General features: G+C 43.8%; 1 protein-coding gene across 2 annotated transcripts in view; it reads left to right on the forward strand.

Moving 5' to 3' along the window:
• Positions 1 to 6: 6 nt before the first annotated feature.
• The window catches only part of CPB2 (carboxypeptidase B2), a 59,155-nt gene continuing 46,447 nt past the window's right edge, over positions 7 to 12,714 (forward strand). For both annotated transcript variants that reach the window (XM_001929146.5, XM_084981797.1), the window contains exon 1: positions 7 to 239. In XM_001929146.5, coding sequence (XP_001929181.1) covers positions 166 to 239 — 74 coding nt within the window. In that variant the 5' untranslated portion in view covers positions 7 to 165. The remainder of the gene's footprint in view (positions 240 to 12,714) is intronic.

Raw genomic sequence — 12,714 nt, forward strand, 5'->3', positions numbered from 1 at the left:
TGCTTTCTCTTTGGGGGTGGAAGTAGACGAGAAGTCGATGGATCACAGCAAGCAGAGGGAACACGCCATTACATTTTAACCAGTGTGTAAAGACGGCTCTTAGGTCATCGGCTCTCCGGACCCTTCTCTTCAGAGAATTGTGGTTTATAGCAAATCACTGCTGGGATGAAGCTTTATAGCTTTGCAGTCCTGGTAGCCGCCGTTCTCCTCTGTGAGCAGGATGTCTTCGCGTTTCAGAGGTAACCCTGTCGAACCCTAGATGAGCGGGGTCCTTCCTCCCCCTGCTCATTTGCCCCTCGTGAAACCCATTTTGTCCACTGGCCTGGGGGAGGTCAAGGTCAGGTCTTTCTGAAACATTCCATGTTGCCCTTCCAAATGGGAGATTCAGTGCAATAAGGATCTCACTTAAACCCAGGCTCTTTCTTTTCTTTTCTGGCTCTAGTTTTATTACTGAGAAAACTCTGGATGATATGTATATTCAGTGACTATGAAAATGAAAGAAATAGACTCAATTAAAAAAACTAATTATTTACATGTCAATACCACATGGTTTATATTTCTCCTGTCTTCATCTATGTGCTACATGGCTATGGATTATTTACTTTTCTCTTGTACATGCAACATGGGAGGGGGCAGCGGGCAAAGGTATAGATGGATTGGAAAGGAGGTTTGGGTTGTGTCTGGGTGTTCAGCGTGGAATATAAAGGAAGGATAGCTGTGTTTTAAAGAAGAAACACATGGAATTTCCCATTGTGGCTCAGTGGTTAATGAACCCGACTAGTATCCATGAGGTATCGGGTTCGATCCCTGGCCTCACTCAGTGGGTTAAAGATCCAGCGTTGCCATTGCCGTGAGCTGTGGTGTAGGTTGAAGATGCGAGGGCTTGGACCCCGAGTTGCTGTGGCAGCTCCGATTCAGCCCCTAGCCTGGGAACCTCCATCTGCTTCGGATGCAGCCCTAAAAAGACAAAAATTAAAAGTAAAGCGATAAAGAAGACACACATGAACATGTCTAATTCTTTTTTTTTTTTTTCTAATTCTCATTTGTCTCTGGAGAGTGGTTCCCTTAGGCTTTTCTACTATAAGCCCCTTGAAAGCACACAAAAGAACTCATGCTCTAGCATATACAAAACTTGATGTAAATAGTTCGTCTGTATTGTGTGACCGTAATTGATTAGCTCGTCAATTTGGGGGCTTTTCAAAATTGATACTGCTTCCTTTTGGAATGATCTTCTCCCTCCCACACACTTTGTTTTGCTTCTGTGATCTTTTTCTCCTCCAAGTATCTCTGAGACAGATTCCTTACCCTGTGTCAGGGGGAGGCTAAGAGGGAAAGGACGTATCAGGAGCAGGGAAAATTCCACCAAAGCAACTGAACTGAAAGAGCCGTAAGACAGCATTTAAGAAAATAGAGATTGACGTGTGAGCCGGAAGCTGTGTTTGCACATCATTACTAAGCTAATTATAGTCGGTTGATTCTTTGTTGTTCCAGATGGTCGTCAAGGGTCTAGCCACAAATTCCATCACCATGTGACTAGAATTGACATGGGAATCAAATTGCTAGGATAATTGGTGACTTATGTCTCTATGCATTATCCGTAAATCAGATGGCTATGATTTCTAAGGTTCTTGCGAGTTCTAATATCCTATTACTTGATGATTGGCTGTAATTAAGGGTAAAGGAGAGGGGAGGAGAACAACTGATTTCAATGTGTCTAACCTGGCTACTGTAGACAACGGCAGTGTCATTGCCAGAGAGCGAAGGAGGAGGAAGTGCATGATTATTCAGCAAGGGTGATGTCCCTGGCACTGGGCTAGGCACTTAGGAATGTTCCCCTGTTACATTCTCACAATCCTCTACTCCAGGGATCTTTCCCAACACTTTTCAGAGGAGAAAAATCAGCCTCAGGAAGAACAAATCAGTGGCCCCCAAATCAAAGAGTACGTGGAGAGTTTGGATTCAACTCCATTTTTGCCTCACTCCAGCCCTTTTCACAGCACAGCAGTGCCTCTAAAAATTACAGAAATTAGGAAGAGATCCAATTTGAAGGGCGGTCAGACTTCATCACAGGGAGTTGGCAGAGAAGGCAGCCAGGCTGGAAGGTAGCCTAGAAGAGAGGCCAGGGCTGGAGGGCCAGGTTCAAGGTCCTCCCCTGTGTATGGCAGGTTCAGAAGGTGGCCTCAGTGCCAGCCAGCCCAAGTATCATCACAGCTGGCTGTGTCCAAGCTTAGTGGGCTCCCCTACAAACCACCATCTGGATCATATAGTGAACCTTAAACTTGATGAGATAACCACTAGCAAGATATACAAAAGCTTGACCATGTGGCTGCAAAAATGAATAAGCTTACAAGAGTTCAGTAGGACTAAACGGTATGCAAATAAAGGAAATGCATGGAAAGAAAATAGTAAAGAAATGAATGAGGACAATTCCCTCATGCTTGACTCTTCTATTTTTGGCTTCAGCATGTACTTTGAAGTCTGTTTGATACCTATTCTTTTTTTTTTTTTTTTGTCTTTTGTCTTTTGTTGTTGTTGTTGTTGCTATTTCTTGGGCCACTCCCGCGGCATATGGAGGTTCCCAGGCTAAGGGTCGAATCGGAGCTGTAGCCACCGGCCTACGCCAGAGCCACAGCAACGCGGGATCCGAGCTGCATCTGCGACCTACAGCACAGCTCACGGCAATGCCGGATCGTTAACCCACTGAGCAAGGGCAGGGACCGAACCCGCAACCTCATGGTTCCTAGTCGGATTCGTTAACCACTGCGCCACGACGGAACTCCTGATACCTATTCTTGAAGAGAGGGATGCGACTGTCTATATTATAGTCAAATCATATCATATTGAAGATATTTCATACTTTGTGCATATCGTGATGATCCCCATGTATCAGGGAGGGGGTACCACAGCTTCGTGGGCAGAAGCAGATCTGATTCCTAGGTCCCATTCCTCCCCTAGAAATAAAATCACAAACTCTTCTTTCTGTGAGTAAAAATAATTTTTTTTTTCCACCAAATGTTTCTGAGCATTGCCTTTCCAGGAATTGCCTATTACTGAAGCTAAAAGAAAAAAATCTAATTTTATTCAGGGTGACAGACGTTGATGAATTATTTTCTGGGGGCAAAAAAGATGACGCCTCCTACAAAGAGCTGAGGGCCTGGCTTTTTCCTAAAGCTGTTCTGTTACTGTTTTCTGTCCTGATCATTTTCCTAATACCTCTTTGTGTTCAGGCACTCTCTTAGTGGCTGATTGATAGGTGCATTTTGATAGATCTCATCCGTAAAACACCCTGGAACAAGAACAAAACAAGTTTTAAAGGCATAAATACCATATGCCAAAGAGAAAGGCAACCAAAAAAAAAAAAAAAAAAAAAGTCTCTGTATTCACTTGCTTTTAAAGGCCAAATACCATAAAGGGTAAATGTAAAATACTAGCGAGAATCTTATAAACAGTCACCAATTGCATTGCTCTGATTACCGAAGCGCAGCCAGTCAGCGAGGCTGTTTATTTGGAAAGAGGACATGAGAAAAAGTAGGAAGGAGGAAAAGGAATCGGAGGATGGAGGAGGGTTGAGGATAGAGGGCTTTTGAATTAATAGACCAGGAAGTGTTCCTTCTGTTGACTTCATATACTATCAGCTACCTGGAGACAAGCGTATTGGCTTTCGCTTAGCTCCCACTGATTATGTATTATTTTCATCTTAGAGAACGGGGTACTAGTGCCTTTAAAATGCTGCAATGCATACAACAAAATGCAGCCTTGGGCTATGTTCCATTGTTCAGAGGCATCTCACCAGCTTTTTAAATTCAAAAATAGTCTTTCAGAGCAAGTGTGAACCGTCCACCAGAGCAGGGGACAGAGCTTGATGAGCATAATCATGTTCTTAGAGGGGAAGCAGCGGAGGAAATGCTGCCTGGGTATTAAAGGCTCAGGAGCCGGGGAGCTGAGGAGCAACCTCAGGTCTGCCATTTATCAGTCATGCGGTCCTAAGCAATCGGAGTCTCTTTGAGCCTCGGTTTCCTTTTTGTTTAAGGTGACTTGTTGTTTCACTGTGCTTGTGCTTTTCACTCTGTTTTTGATGCAGTCTCACCACCCCCATCCCCACCCCAAATAGTTATTGGGTAAATGCTGTAACTCTATCCCTTTAGAGATGTCATCAAAACTCGTCTTTATTTTTCATCTTCCATTACCCCAACATATTCTATGTGGCAAAGCAATCTTCCTCCGCTCTTGCATGGAAAGTTAGAGAATTCCGTGGCTTTCTCACCTGCTCTTAAGTAACTGGTAGTCCTTTGGGTCATGCTGAAAAGCAAACCTCAATTCAGAAGCTAGAATGTCAAGTCCAACCAAGACATTATTCAAAGATCTCAATCTTGGCAGGAAAGTGACTCCTTACACACACACCCACACACCCCCACACACCCCTGACTCCTTTTCCCGTTAGTCCTTTCCTTGGATTTTAACTTAGAGATTTCTAAGATTCCCTTGCTGGGCAATTCTCCAGACCAGGATAGAGGTGTCTCTTTCTAGGTGGTCACTTGGGGCTCCATCTTTCATTTTAAGAATCTTGCCTTCACCTGGGCTCTGGCTGTTGTGACACATATTGGATGGCATCTGAGCTCTAACTATACAACATGAAGGGGTTATCCTTTTGATTTTAATGACTAATCTAGTTAATTGCAGGCCAGCCCCAGGAGGTTTAATCAGGAACAAGTCAGGCACCTGTCCTTGTGTGGATAAAATTGAGGAAAAAGGCTTAGATTCACCCATTATCTTCCCTGCTAGGCTGACTTAAAGGATGTAACACCTGCGTGGGGACTTGGGAACACTTGCTGCAAAGAAACATCTTCAGGAATCCTTCCCCTCGCTCCCCTTAGATCCGGGGACCCCCCTCTTGCCTCCCACTCCCCAAACGATGTCCCCCTGCCTGGGTCAGGGGGCTCTTCCCAGCTCAGGTTCCTCCTTTCAACGATGGCACTGAATTTGGTGCAAGGAAGACAGGCTTTTATCAACGGGCAGAAAATGGGAACAGGGAGCTCATGCTCTGAGGGCAGCTCCTCCCCCGTCAAGGGAGGGAAGTCAGGGAATTTCAGGCTTAGGAGGCAGACAGGTCCCCAGCGAGGGAGGGGGCGGAGATTTCCAGGGGCAGCCAGGCATGCGCAGTCTTCCATGCTCCTTTGCACAGGGCACACGTTGTGCCAGCAGAGTACAAATTCCCAGCTCAAGGCAGAGATCTTAGCCAGCTGATGAAGCAAGGGTAACTCTAGACACCTCCAGGTTTCATCCAGCGTAGGCATGTTCCTGTGCTCCAGTCAGAGCCGGTCCGCGGAGGGTGACTGCTGTCTAGCTCTCCAAGCACAGCTGCAAAGCCTCTCTTGCCGACACCAGGTACTTTTGAAACAAACGCAAGGATAAATCGAGGCAAGGAAAGCCTCCTTTGCCCGAGATCTTGGATCTAGCTGGTTCAGTCTGGTTTTGTTGTGGGCCTCTGCGGCACCCTCTTGACAAAACACAACTAACCTGCATGGTTAAAACCAGTTTTTGTGCCTGGGGCCAGGACGGCATAATATCAGACTGACCCCGGGGCGCATTATTTGATTCTGTGGTGTTGGCACTTTAGTCAAACTTGAGAAAGGAAGAGTCCATCTCGCCACGATTTGAACTTGGACATATTATTGTATTTTATGGTAAATGTATATCCCCGTAATTTTATTACTCCACATTTCCTAACTCACTTTTTATATTTCTTTTTTTTTTTCTCCTTAAGAAAGATCTGTTTGGATCACACATTTTTTACCTTTACATTTTCTTTCTCCTTCTGTTGACTAACTTTGGTACTTGCTTGTCCTTTAACGCATGAGAAAAACACCCAAGCATCTCATCTTCTAGTCAACCCAGAACTTCCTTTATGTGGAATTGAATAATGCCTCTATTTGAATAATGAAGAACTTGTTGCTTTGTAAGGTATTATATTTCATTGTGAGCTTAACTTGCTAGGAAATTCATCCTAAAATTACATTGATAGAATTATACAAATACCCCTTCCTTTTTAAAAAAATCGAGTATAGTTGATTTACAAGATTGTGTTAGTTTTAGATGTATAGCAAAGTAATTCATTATACATATTTTTTCATATTGTTTTCCATTATAGGTTATTAAAGATATTGAATATAGTTTCCTGTGCTATATAGTAAATCTTTGTTGCTTATCTATTTTATATATAGTAGTGTGTATCTGTTAATCCCATCCTCATCATTTACCCCACATATCTCCCTCTTTCCCCTTTGGTAACCACAATTTTGCTATGTCTTCAAGTCTGCTTGTGTTTGGTAAATAAATTCATCAATATAATTTTTTAGATTCCACATATAAATGATTTTATATAATGTCTTTCTCTGACTTACTTCACTCAATATGATAATCTTTAGGTCCACCCATGTTGCTGCAAATGGCAATATTTCATTCTTTTTTTTGTCTTTTTGTCTTTTCCAGGGCTGCTCCCACGGCATATGGATGTTCCCAGGCTAGGGGTCCAGTTGGAGCTGTAGCTGCCAGTCTATGCCAGAGCCATAGCAACATGGGATCCAAGCCTCATCTGCGACCCACACCACAGCTCACAGCAGTGCTGAATCCTTAACCCACTGAGCAAGGCCAGGGATCGAACCCAAAACCTCATGGTTCCTAGTCAGATTCGTTAACCACTGAGCCACACTGGAACTCCCAATATTTCATTCTTTTTTAGGGCCGAGTAATATTCTATTTTATATATGTACCACATCTTCCTTATCCACTCCTCTGTTGATGGACATTTAGGTTGCTTCCATATCTTGGCTATTGTAAACAGCGCTGCTGTGAACATTGGGATGCATGTATCTTTTCGAATTAGAGTTTTCAACTTTTCCAGTTATATGCCCAGGAGTAGGATCATATGGTAACTCTATTTTTATTTTCTTAAAGGAAACTTCATACTCTTTTCTATAGTGATTGAACCAATTTATACTCCCACCAACAGTGTAGGAAGGTTCCCTTTTCTCCATACCCTTGCTAGCATTTATTATTTGTAGACTTTCATAAGAGCCATTCTGACTGGTGTGAGGTGATACCTTGTTGTAGTTTTGATTTGCGTTTCTCTAGTAATTAGCAATATTGAGTGTTGAAGAAAATTAATCAGTTGATCTAAGAAAGAAATGGAAAATTTTATTTGAGCCAAATTAAGGATTATTACCCCAGACAGCATCTCAAGAACTCCAAGAACTATTCCACCCATTCAAAATCAAGGCACAGTTAATATAAGCTTTTTGAGACAGAAGGCTATACATTAAATGACGTATTATTGACAGTTTACGCAATCTATATCTAAGTGTCATCGAGCTCCTTACAAAATCAAGAAGGAATCTTTTAAGTTATCCTCTTGTTGGTGCTAAGAGAACATTGCTCTTTATGGTTGAGCGGGTGTTTCTTCCAGTGAGGATAGTTTGGTTGATGCACAGTACAGATACACAATGCACAGTAGGGGGGAGAAGAGGCCAGAGGACAAAGAAAATCTTTTTTTTTTTTTTTTTTTGTCTTTTTTAGGGCCGCACCCATGGCATATGGAGGTTCCCTGGCTAGGGGTCTAATTGGAGCTGTAGCCACCAGCCTATACCACAGCCACAGCAATGCCAGATCCAAGCTGCATCTGCAACCTGCACCACAGCTCACGGCAATGCCGGATCCTTAACCCACTGAGTGAGGCCAGGGATCGAACCTGCATCCTCATGGATGCTAGTCAGATTCATTTCCACTGACCCACTAAGGGAACTCCCAAAGAAAATCTTTAATTTTTCTTGTCTTGCCATAAGATATGAGTTTTATTTCCTATGAACATCTTTTCATATGCTTGCTGGCCATCTGTACATCTTTGAAAAAATGTCTATTCAGGTTTTCTCCCCTTTCTTTGATTGGGTTGTTTATTTATTTATTTACTTATTTATTTGCTTTTGCTTTTTAGGGCCGCACCTGTGGCATATGGAGGTTCCCAGGCTAGGGATCAAATTGGAGCTTCAGCTGCCAGCCCATGCCACAGCCACAGCAATGTGGGGATCTGAGCCAACCAAGTCTGCGAACTACACCACAGCTCCCTGCAACACCAGATCCCTGACCCACTGAGGGTCAAACCCGCATCCTCATGGATAGGATTCACGTCTGCTGCGCCGCAACAGGAACTCTCTGGGCTGTTTTTTTTTTTTTTTTTTTTTTTTTTTTTGACATTGAGTTGTCAGGTGCCTGGTTTGCAAATATTTTCTCCCATTCCATTGGCTGTATTTTCATCTTGTTGATAGTTTTGTTTGCTGTGCAAAACCTGTTAAGTTTGATTAGGTCCCATTTTTTTTGTCTTTTCCTTTCTTTCTTTTGCCTTGAGACGGTGATCTAAGAAAATATTGCTGTCATTTATATCAGAGAGGGTTTTGCCTATGTTCTCTTCTTGGAGTTTTGTAGTGTCATGTCTTATATGTAAGCCTTTAAGCCATTTTCAGTTTGGTTTTATATATGGTGTGAGGGAGTGTTTTAACTTCATTGATTTACATGGGGCTGTCCAGCTTTCCCAGCACCACTTGCTGACTAGGCTGCCTTTTCTCCACTGTATATTTATGCCTCCTTTGTCAAAGATTAACTTATCATAGGTGTGTGGGTTTATTTCTGGGCCTTGTCTTCTATTCCATTGACCTGTATGGCTGTTTTTGTGACAGCACCAGGCTGTTTTGATTACTATAACTTTGTAGTATTGTCTGAAACCTGGAAGGATGATGCCTCCAGCTTTGTTCTTTTTCCTTAAGATAAATCCTCACTTTGCTTTGAAAGAACTCTTTGAGTTTGTCGCTCAAATTCCCAAAATGATACCCAGTTTTTAAGACCCTCAATGATCAGGTCCTAGGCTGCCCATTCATCCGGCTCCTATTTCCTGGTACATCCCAGCATGAGCCCTTATTCCTGCCCACCTGGGTCACGTGCCAGTCCTCGAACTCCGATTTTGTTTTTCCACTTATGCACCAGCGCTTATACTACTTCCTCTCTAATTCATTTATCAAAGTGTTACCTGTCTTATCTGGCCATCCACTTGCTATTCACCTGTCAAATCCTACCTATCTCAATAGCCCAGCTCAGAATGTCTCCATTCTAGGACAAAAGTCACTTCTGACTTTATATTCTTGTAGGAGAGTATTTTTACCGCTCATATGGTACTTGTCATGGTTTATGTCACATAAAGTAGGCATTTGTATCTGCTGTGGGTTAGTTTCCCCAGGAGGCAGATTCTAAGATAGAGATTTGCATGTAGGGAGTTTGATGGACAGATATCTCAGGATCAGCATCTGTGGAGAAATGAGCAGAGGAGGAACTGAACTGTGATGCAGTCACAACAAAGGCCTCAGCTATACCTACGGGGAGCCCTGAAAGCTGGGTTGTCCTTGAAGAGTTGTCCCAAGTTGGGGCAACAGAGTTGGCCTTTATGACCCCTGCTTATTAGTCATCGGGTGTGGAGTCACCCGGAAGAGGATGACGGCCCTCTGCAGTCAAGCGAAAGTCCTGGTAAAGGGCATGACTGAGAGCTGCCAGAGCTCACAGAAGCTGGGGAAATGAGTGTTCACTCCTGGATGAAGATCCAGGCTCAAAACATGGCATCTCCTGGAGACCAGCCCTTGTACCACTTTGGGGTTCACATTGGTCTCTTCGCCTGAAGGATTCATACAGAAGGAACTTTTGAGGGTTAACTCTAGCCCTCCACAGCTATGGCTGGTCTTGAGATGGTACCCAGTACTCAGCATCCCCCTTCTCTGTCATCTGTTCCGGTTTCCCCTCTCTAGCACCTGTCCTGGTCCAGGTGGCTTACTTGCTGAGATGACCCAGACCTTCAACCTCAAGGGTCCAAGCCCACAGTTACAGTGGCCTCTTGGGTCATGGCCACTACACTCATCTACACGCATCAGTGTTGGACAAGAGAGTCTCACAGAAAGCCTATCATCTGCATGTCAAATGCATTCTTCCCTGCACCTTGACAGTGTGAGATCAGCCCCCAGTGTCCTCTGATGACCGAGATCAACTGCTCTGTCCAGCATGATAATACCTCGCCTCCCACATGATCTGTTAGCACAAGGAAATGAAATTGACTGGGTAGCAGCAATGGCTTTCAGTTTAGTGGGACTCCTCCTATGTCTTGTGGAAGTTTTTCTCCTCTGGAAACCAGAACTTTTAAACTTACAGAGCCCATATTTGTAGACTAAAAGTACATACTCTCCAGGTGGAGCTCTTGGAATGGTGGTAAATGGAGCTGATGGCTCCAGCTTGTTTCCTGAAACCATGTCTTCTATCCAGTGAGGACGTAGCATCATAGAATGACTTTTGATTTAAAGTAAAAACAAACAGACAAACAAGAAACAGAGTTCCCATCGTGGCACAGTGGAAAGGAACCTGACTAGGAAGCATGAGGTTGCAGGTTCAATCCCTGGCCTCGCTCAGTGGGTTAAGGATCTGGCGTTGCCGTGAGCTGTGGTGTAGGTCGCAGACACAGCTTGGATCTGGCGTGGCTGTGGCTGTGACCAGCAGCTGTAGCTCTGATTCAATCCCTAATCTGCGAACCTCCATATGCCGTGGGTGTGGCCCTAAAAAGCAAAACAAAACAAACAAAAAGAAGTAGATACTGGAGGATGTTGCTCCTTTCCAAACCAGCGCCTCAGCTGATGCTTCAACAAGTCATACTAGTTACTGTTTTTTGAAAGGTGCATAATTCTCCACTGCAGGTGGTATGGCCCTGTTCTAGGTGTCTAAATTGTGATTATTTTGTTGAGACTTTTTTTTTTTTTGTCTTTTTACGGCCGCACACACTGCATATGGAGGTTCCCAGGCTATGTGTTAAATTGGAGCTGCAGCTGCCAGCCTACCCCACAGCCACAGCCATAACCACACCAGATCTAAGCCATGTCTGCAACCTACACCACAGCTCATGGCAATGACGGATACTTAACCCACTGAGTAGGCCAGGGATTGAACCTGCATCCTCATGGATACTAGTCGGGTTCGTTAACCACTGAGCCACAATGGGAGCTCCTGCAGTCAGCTTCTTAACCCACTGAGTGAGGCCAGGGATCAAACCTGGATCCTCATGGATACCAGTCAGATTTGTTTCCACTGAGCCATGACAGGAACTCCTGTGTTGAGACATTTTAAAGCCTCCAGAAAACATCTTTTCCCAGCACAAAATGCTCCCAAACCCATACAGTCCGCCAAGCCATGTGGTCCGAGTGGCAGGGCTTTTTGTACCACCAGCTGAACAGTTTCTGCTCTGGGCCTCTCGCAAGGATGGTATCTTTCAAGTCACCCACTATACTGGCTGAAGCATTATTTCCAAGTGAGGCATAGCCAGGACCCCCAGGACATAACAGGTATTGTGTTCCCTTTGTCACAGGAGGTAAAAGATGCAATTATTTATCTTTTTTTTTAAATTAATTGATGTACAATATTATTAGTTTAAGGTGGACAACACAGTTGTTCAGTTTTTTTTTTTTTTCTGTTTTTTAGGAGCATACCTGCAGCATGTGGAAGTTCCCAGGCTAGGGGTCCAATTGGAGCTGCAGCCACTGGCCTACACCAGAGCCATAGCAACACAGGAACCGAGCCGTGTCTGCAGCCTACACCACAGCTCACAGCAATGCCAGATCCTTAACCCACTTAGCGAGGCCAGGAAAAGAAGCTGGGTCCTCATGAATACTCGTCAGGTTTGTTGCCTCTGAGCCACGACGGGAACTCATGATTCAATGTAGTTATAGATTATACTCCACTTAAAGTTATTTAAAAATATTGACTACATTCCCTGGGCTGTACAATATATCTTTGAGCTTATTTATTTTATACATAGTAGTTTGTACCTCAGTCTTCTACCCGTATCTTGCCTCTGATTCCCTGATGGGAACCACTAGTTTGTTCTCTAAATTGAGCCTGTTTCTATTTTGTTATATTCATTTGTGGTTTTTGTTGTTGTTTGTTTTTTAGATTCCACATATAAGCAATAACTTACAGTATTTGTCTTTCCTGTCTGACTTGTTTCACTTAGCATAATACCCTCCAGGTCCATCCGTGGTGTTGCAGAGGGCAAAATTTCACTTTTTTTTATTTTCCCTTTTTGCCTTTTCTAGGTCCGCTCCCGCAGCATATGGAGGTTCCCAGGCTAGGGGTCAAATCGGAGCTGTAGCCACCAGCCTATGCCAGAGACACAGCAACATGGGATCCGAGCTGCGTCTGTGACCTACGGCACAGCTCACGGCAACGCCGGATCCTCAACCCACTGAGCCAGGCCAGGGATCGAACCCGCAATCTCATGGTTCCTAGTTGGATTTGCTAACCACTGCGCCACGACGGGAATTCCCATTCTTTTTTTTTTTTTTTTTTAATGGCTAAGTAATATTTTGCAGGGGATTTTCCAGCCCATCTCAGACTACTAGACACTTAACATTTTCTCAATGGGGCGGGTCCCTGGCTCTTTGTAGTATTTATTTCCTACTTTGGGAGCACGTGTGTCTTTTAAAACTTTTTTTTATTATAGTTGACTTATAATGTTCTATCAAAATTTCTGCTGTACAACAAAGTGACCCAACCATACATATATATGTGTGTGTGTGTGTGTGTGTGTGTACACATTCTTTTTCTCAGATTATCCTCCATCATATTCATGTGTCTTACCAAGAC

Source organism: Sus scrofa, chromosome 11 (assembly GCF_054392235.1).
Source record: "Sus scrofa isolate SSC_HxYL_T2T_F1_AM1 chromosome 11, Sscrofa_HxYL_maternal_Yorkshire_Landrace_v2.0, whole genome shotgun sequence".
NCBI classification, from domain to species: domain Eukaryota; kingdom Metazoa; phylum Chordata; class Mammalia; order Artiodactyla; family Suidae; genus Sus; species Sus scrofa.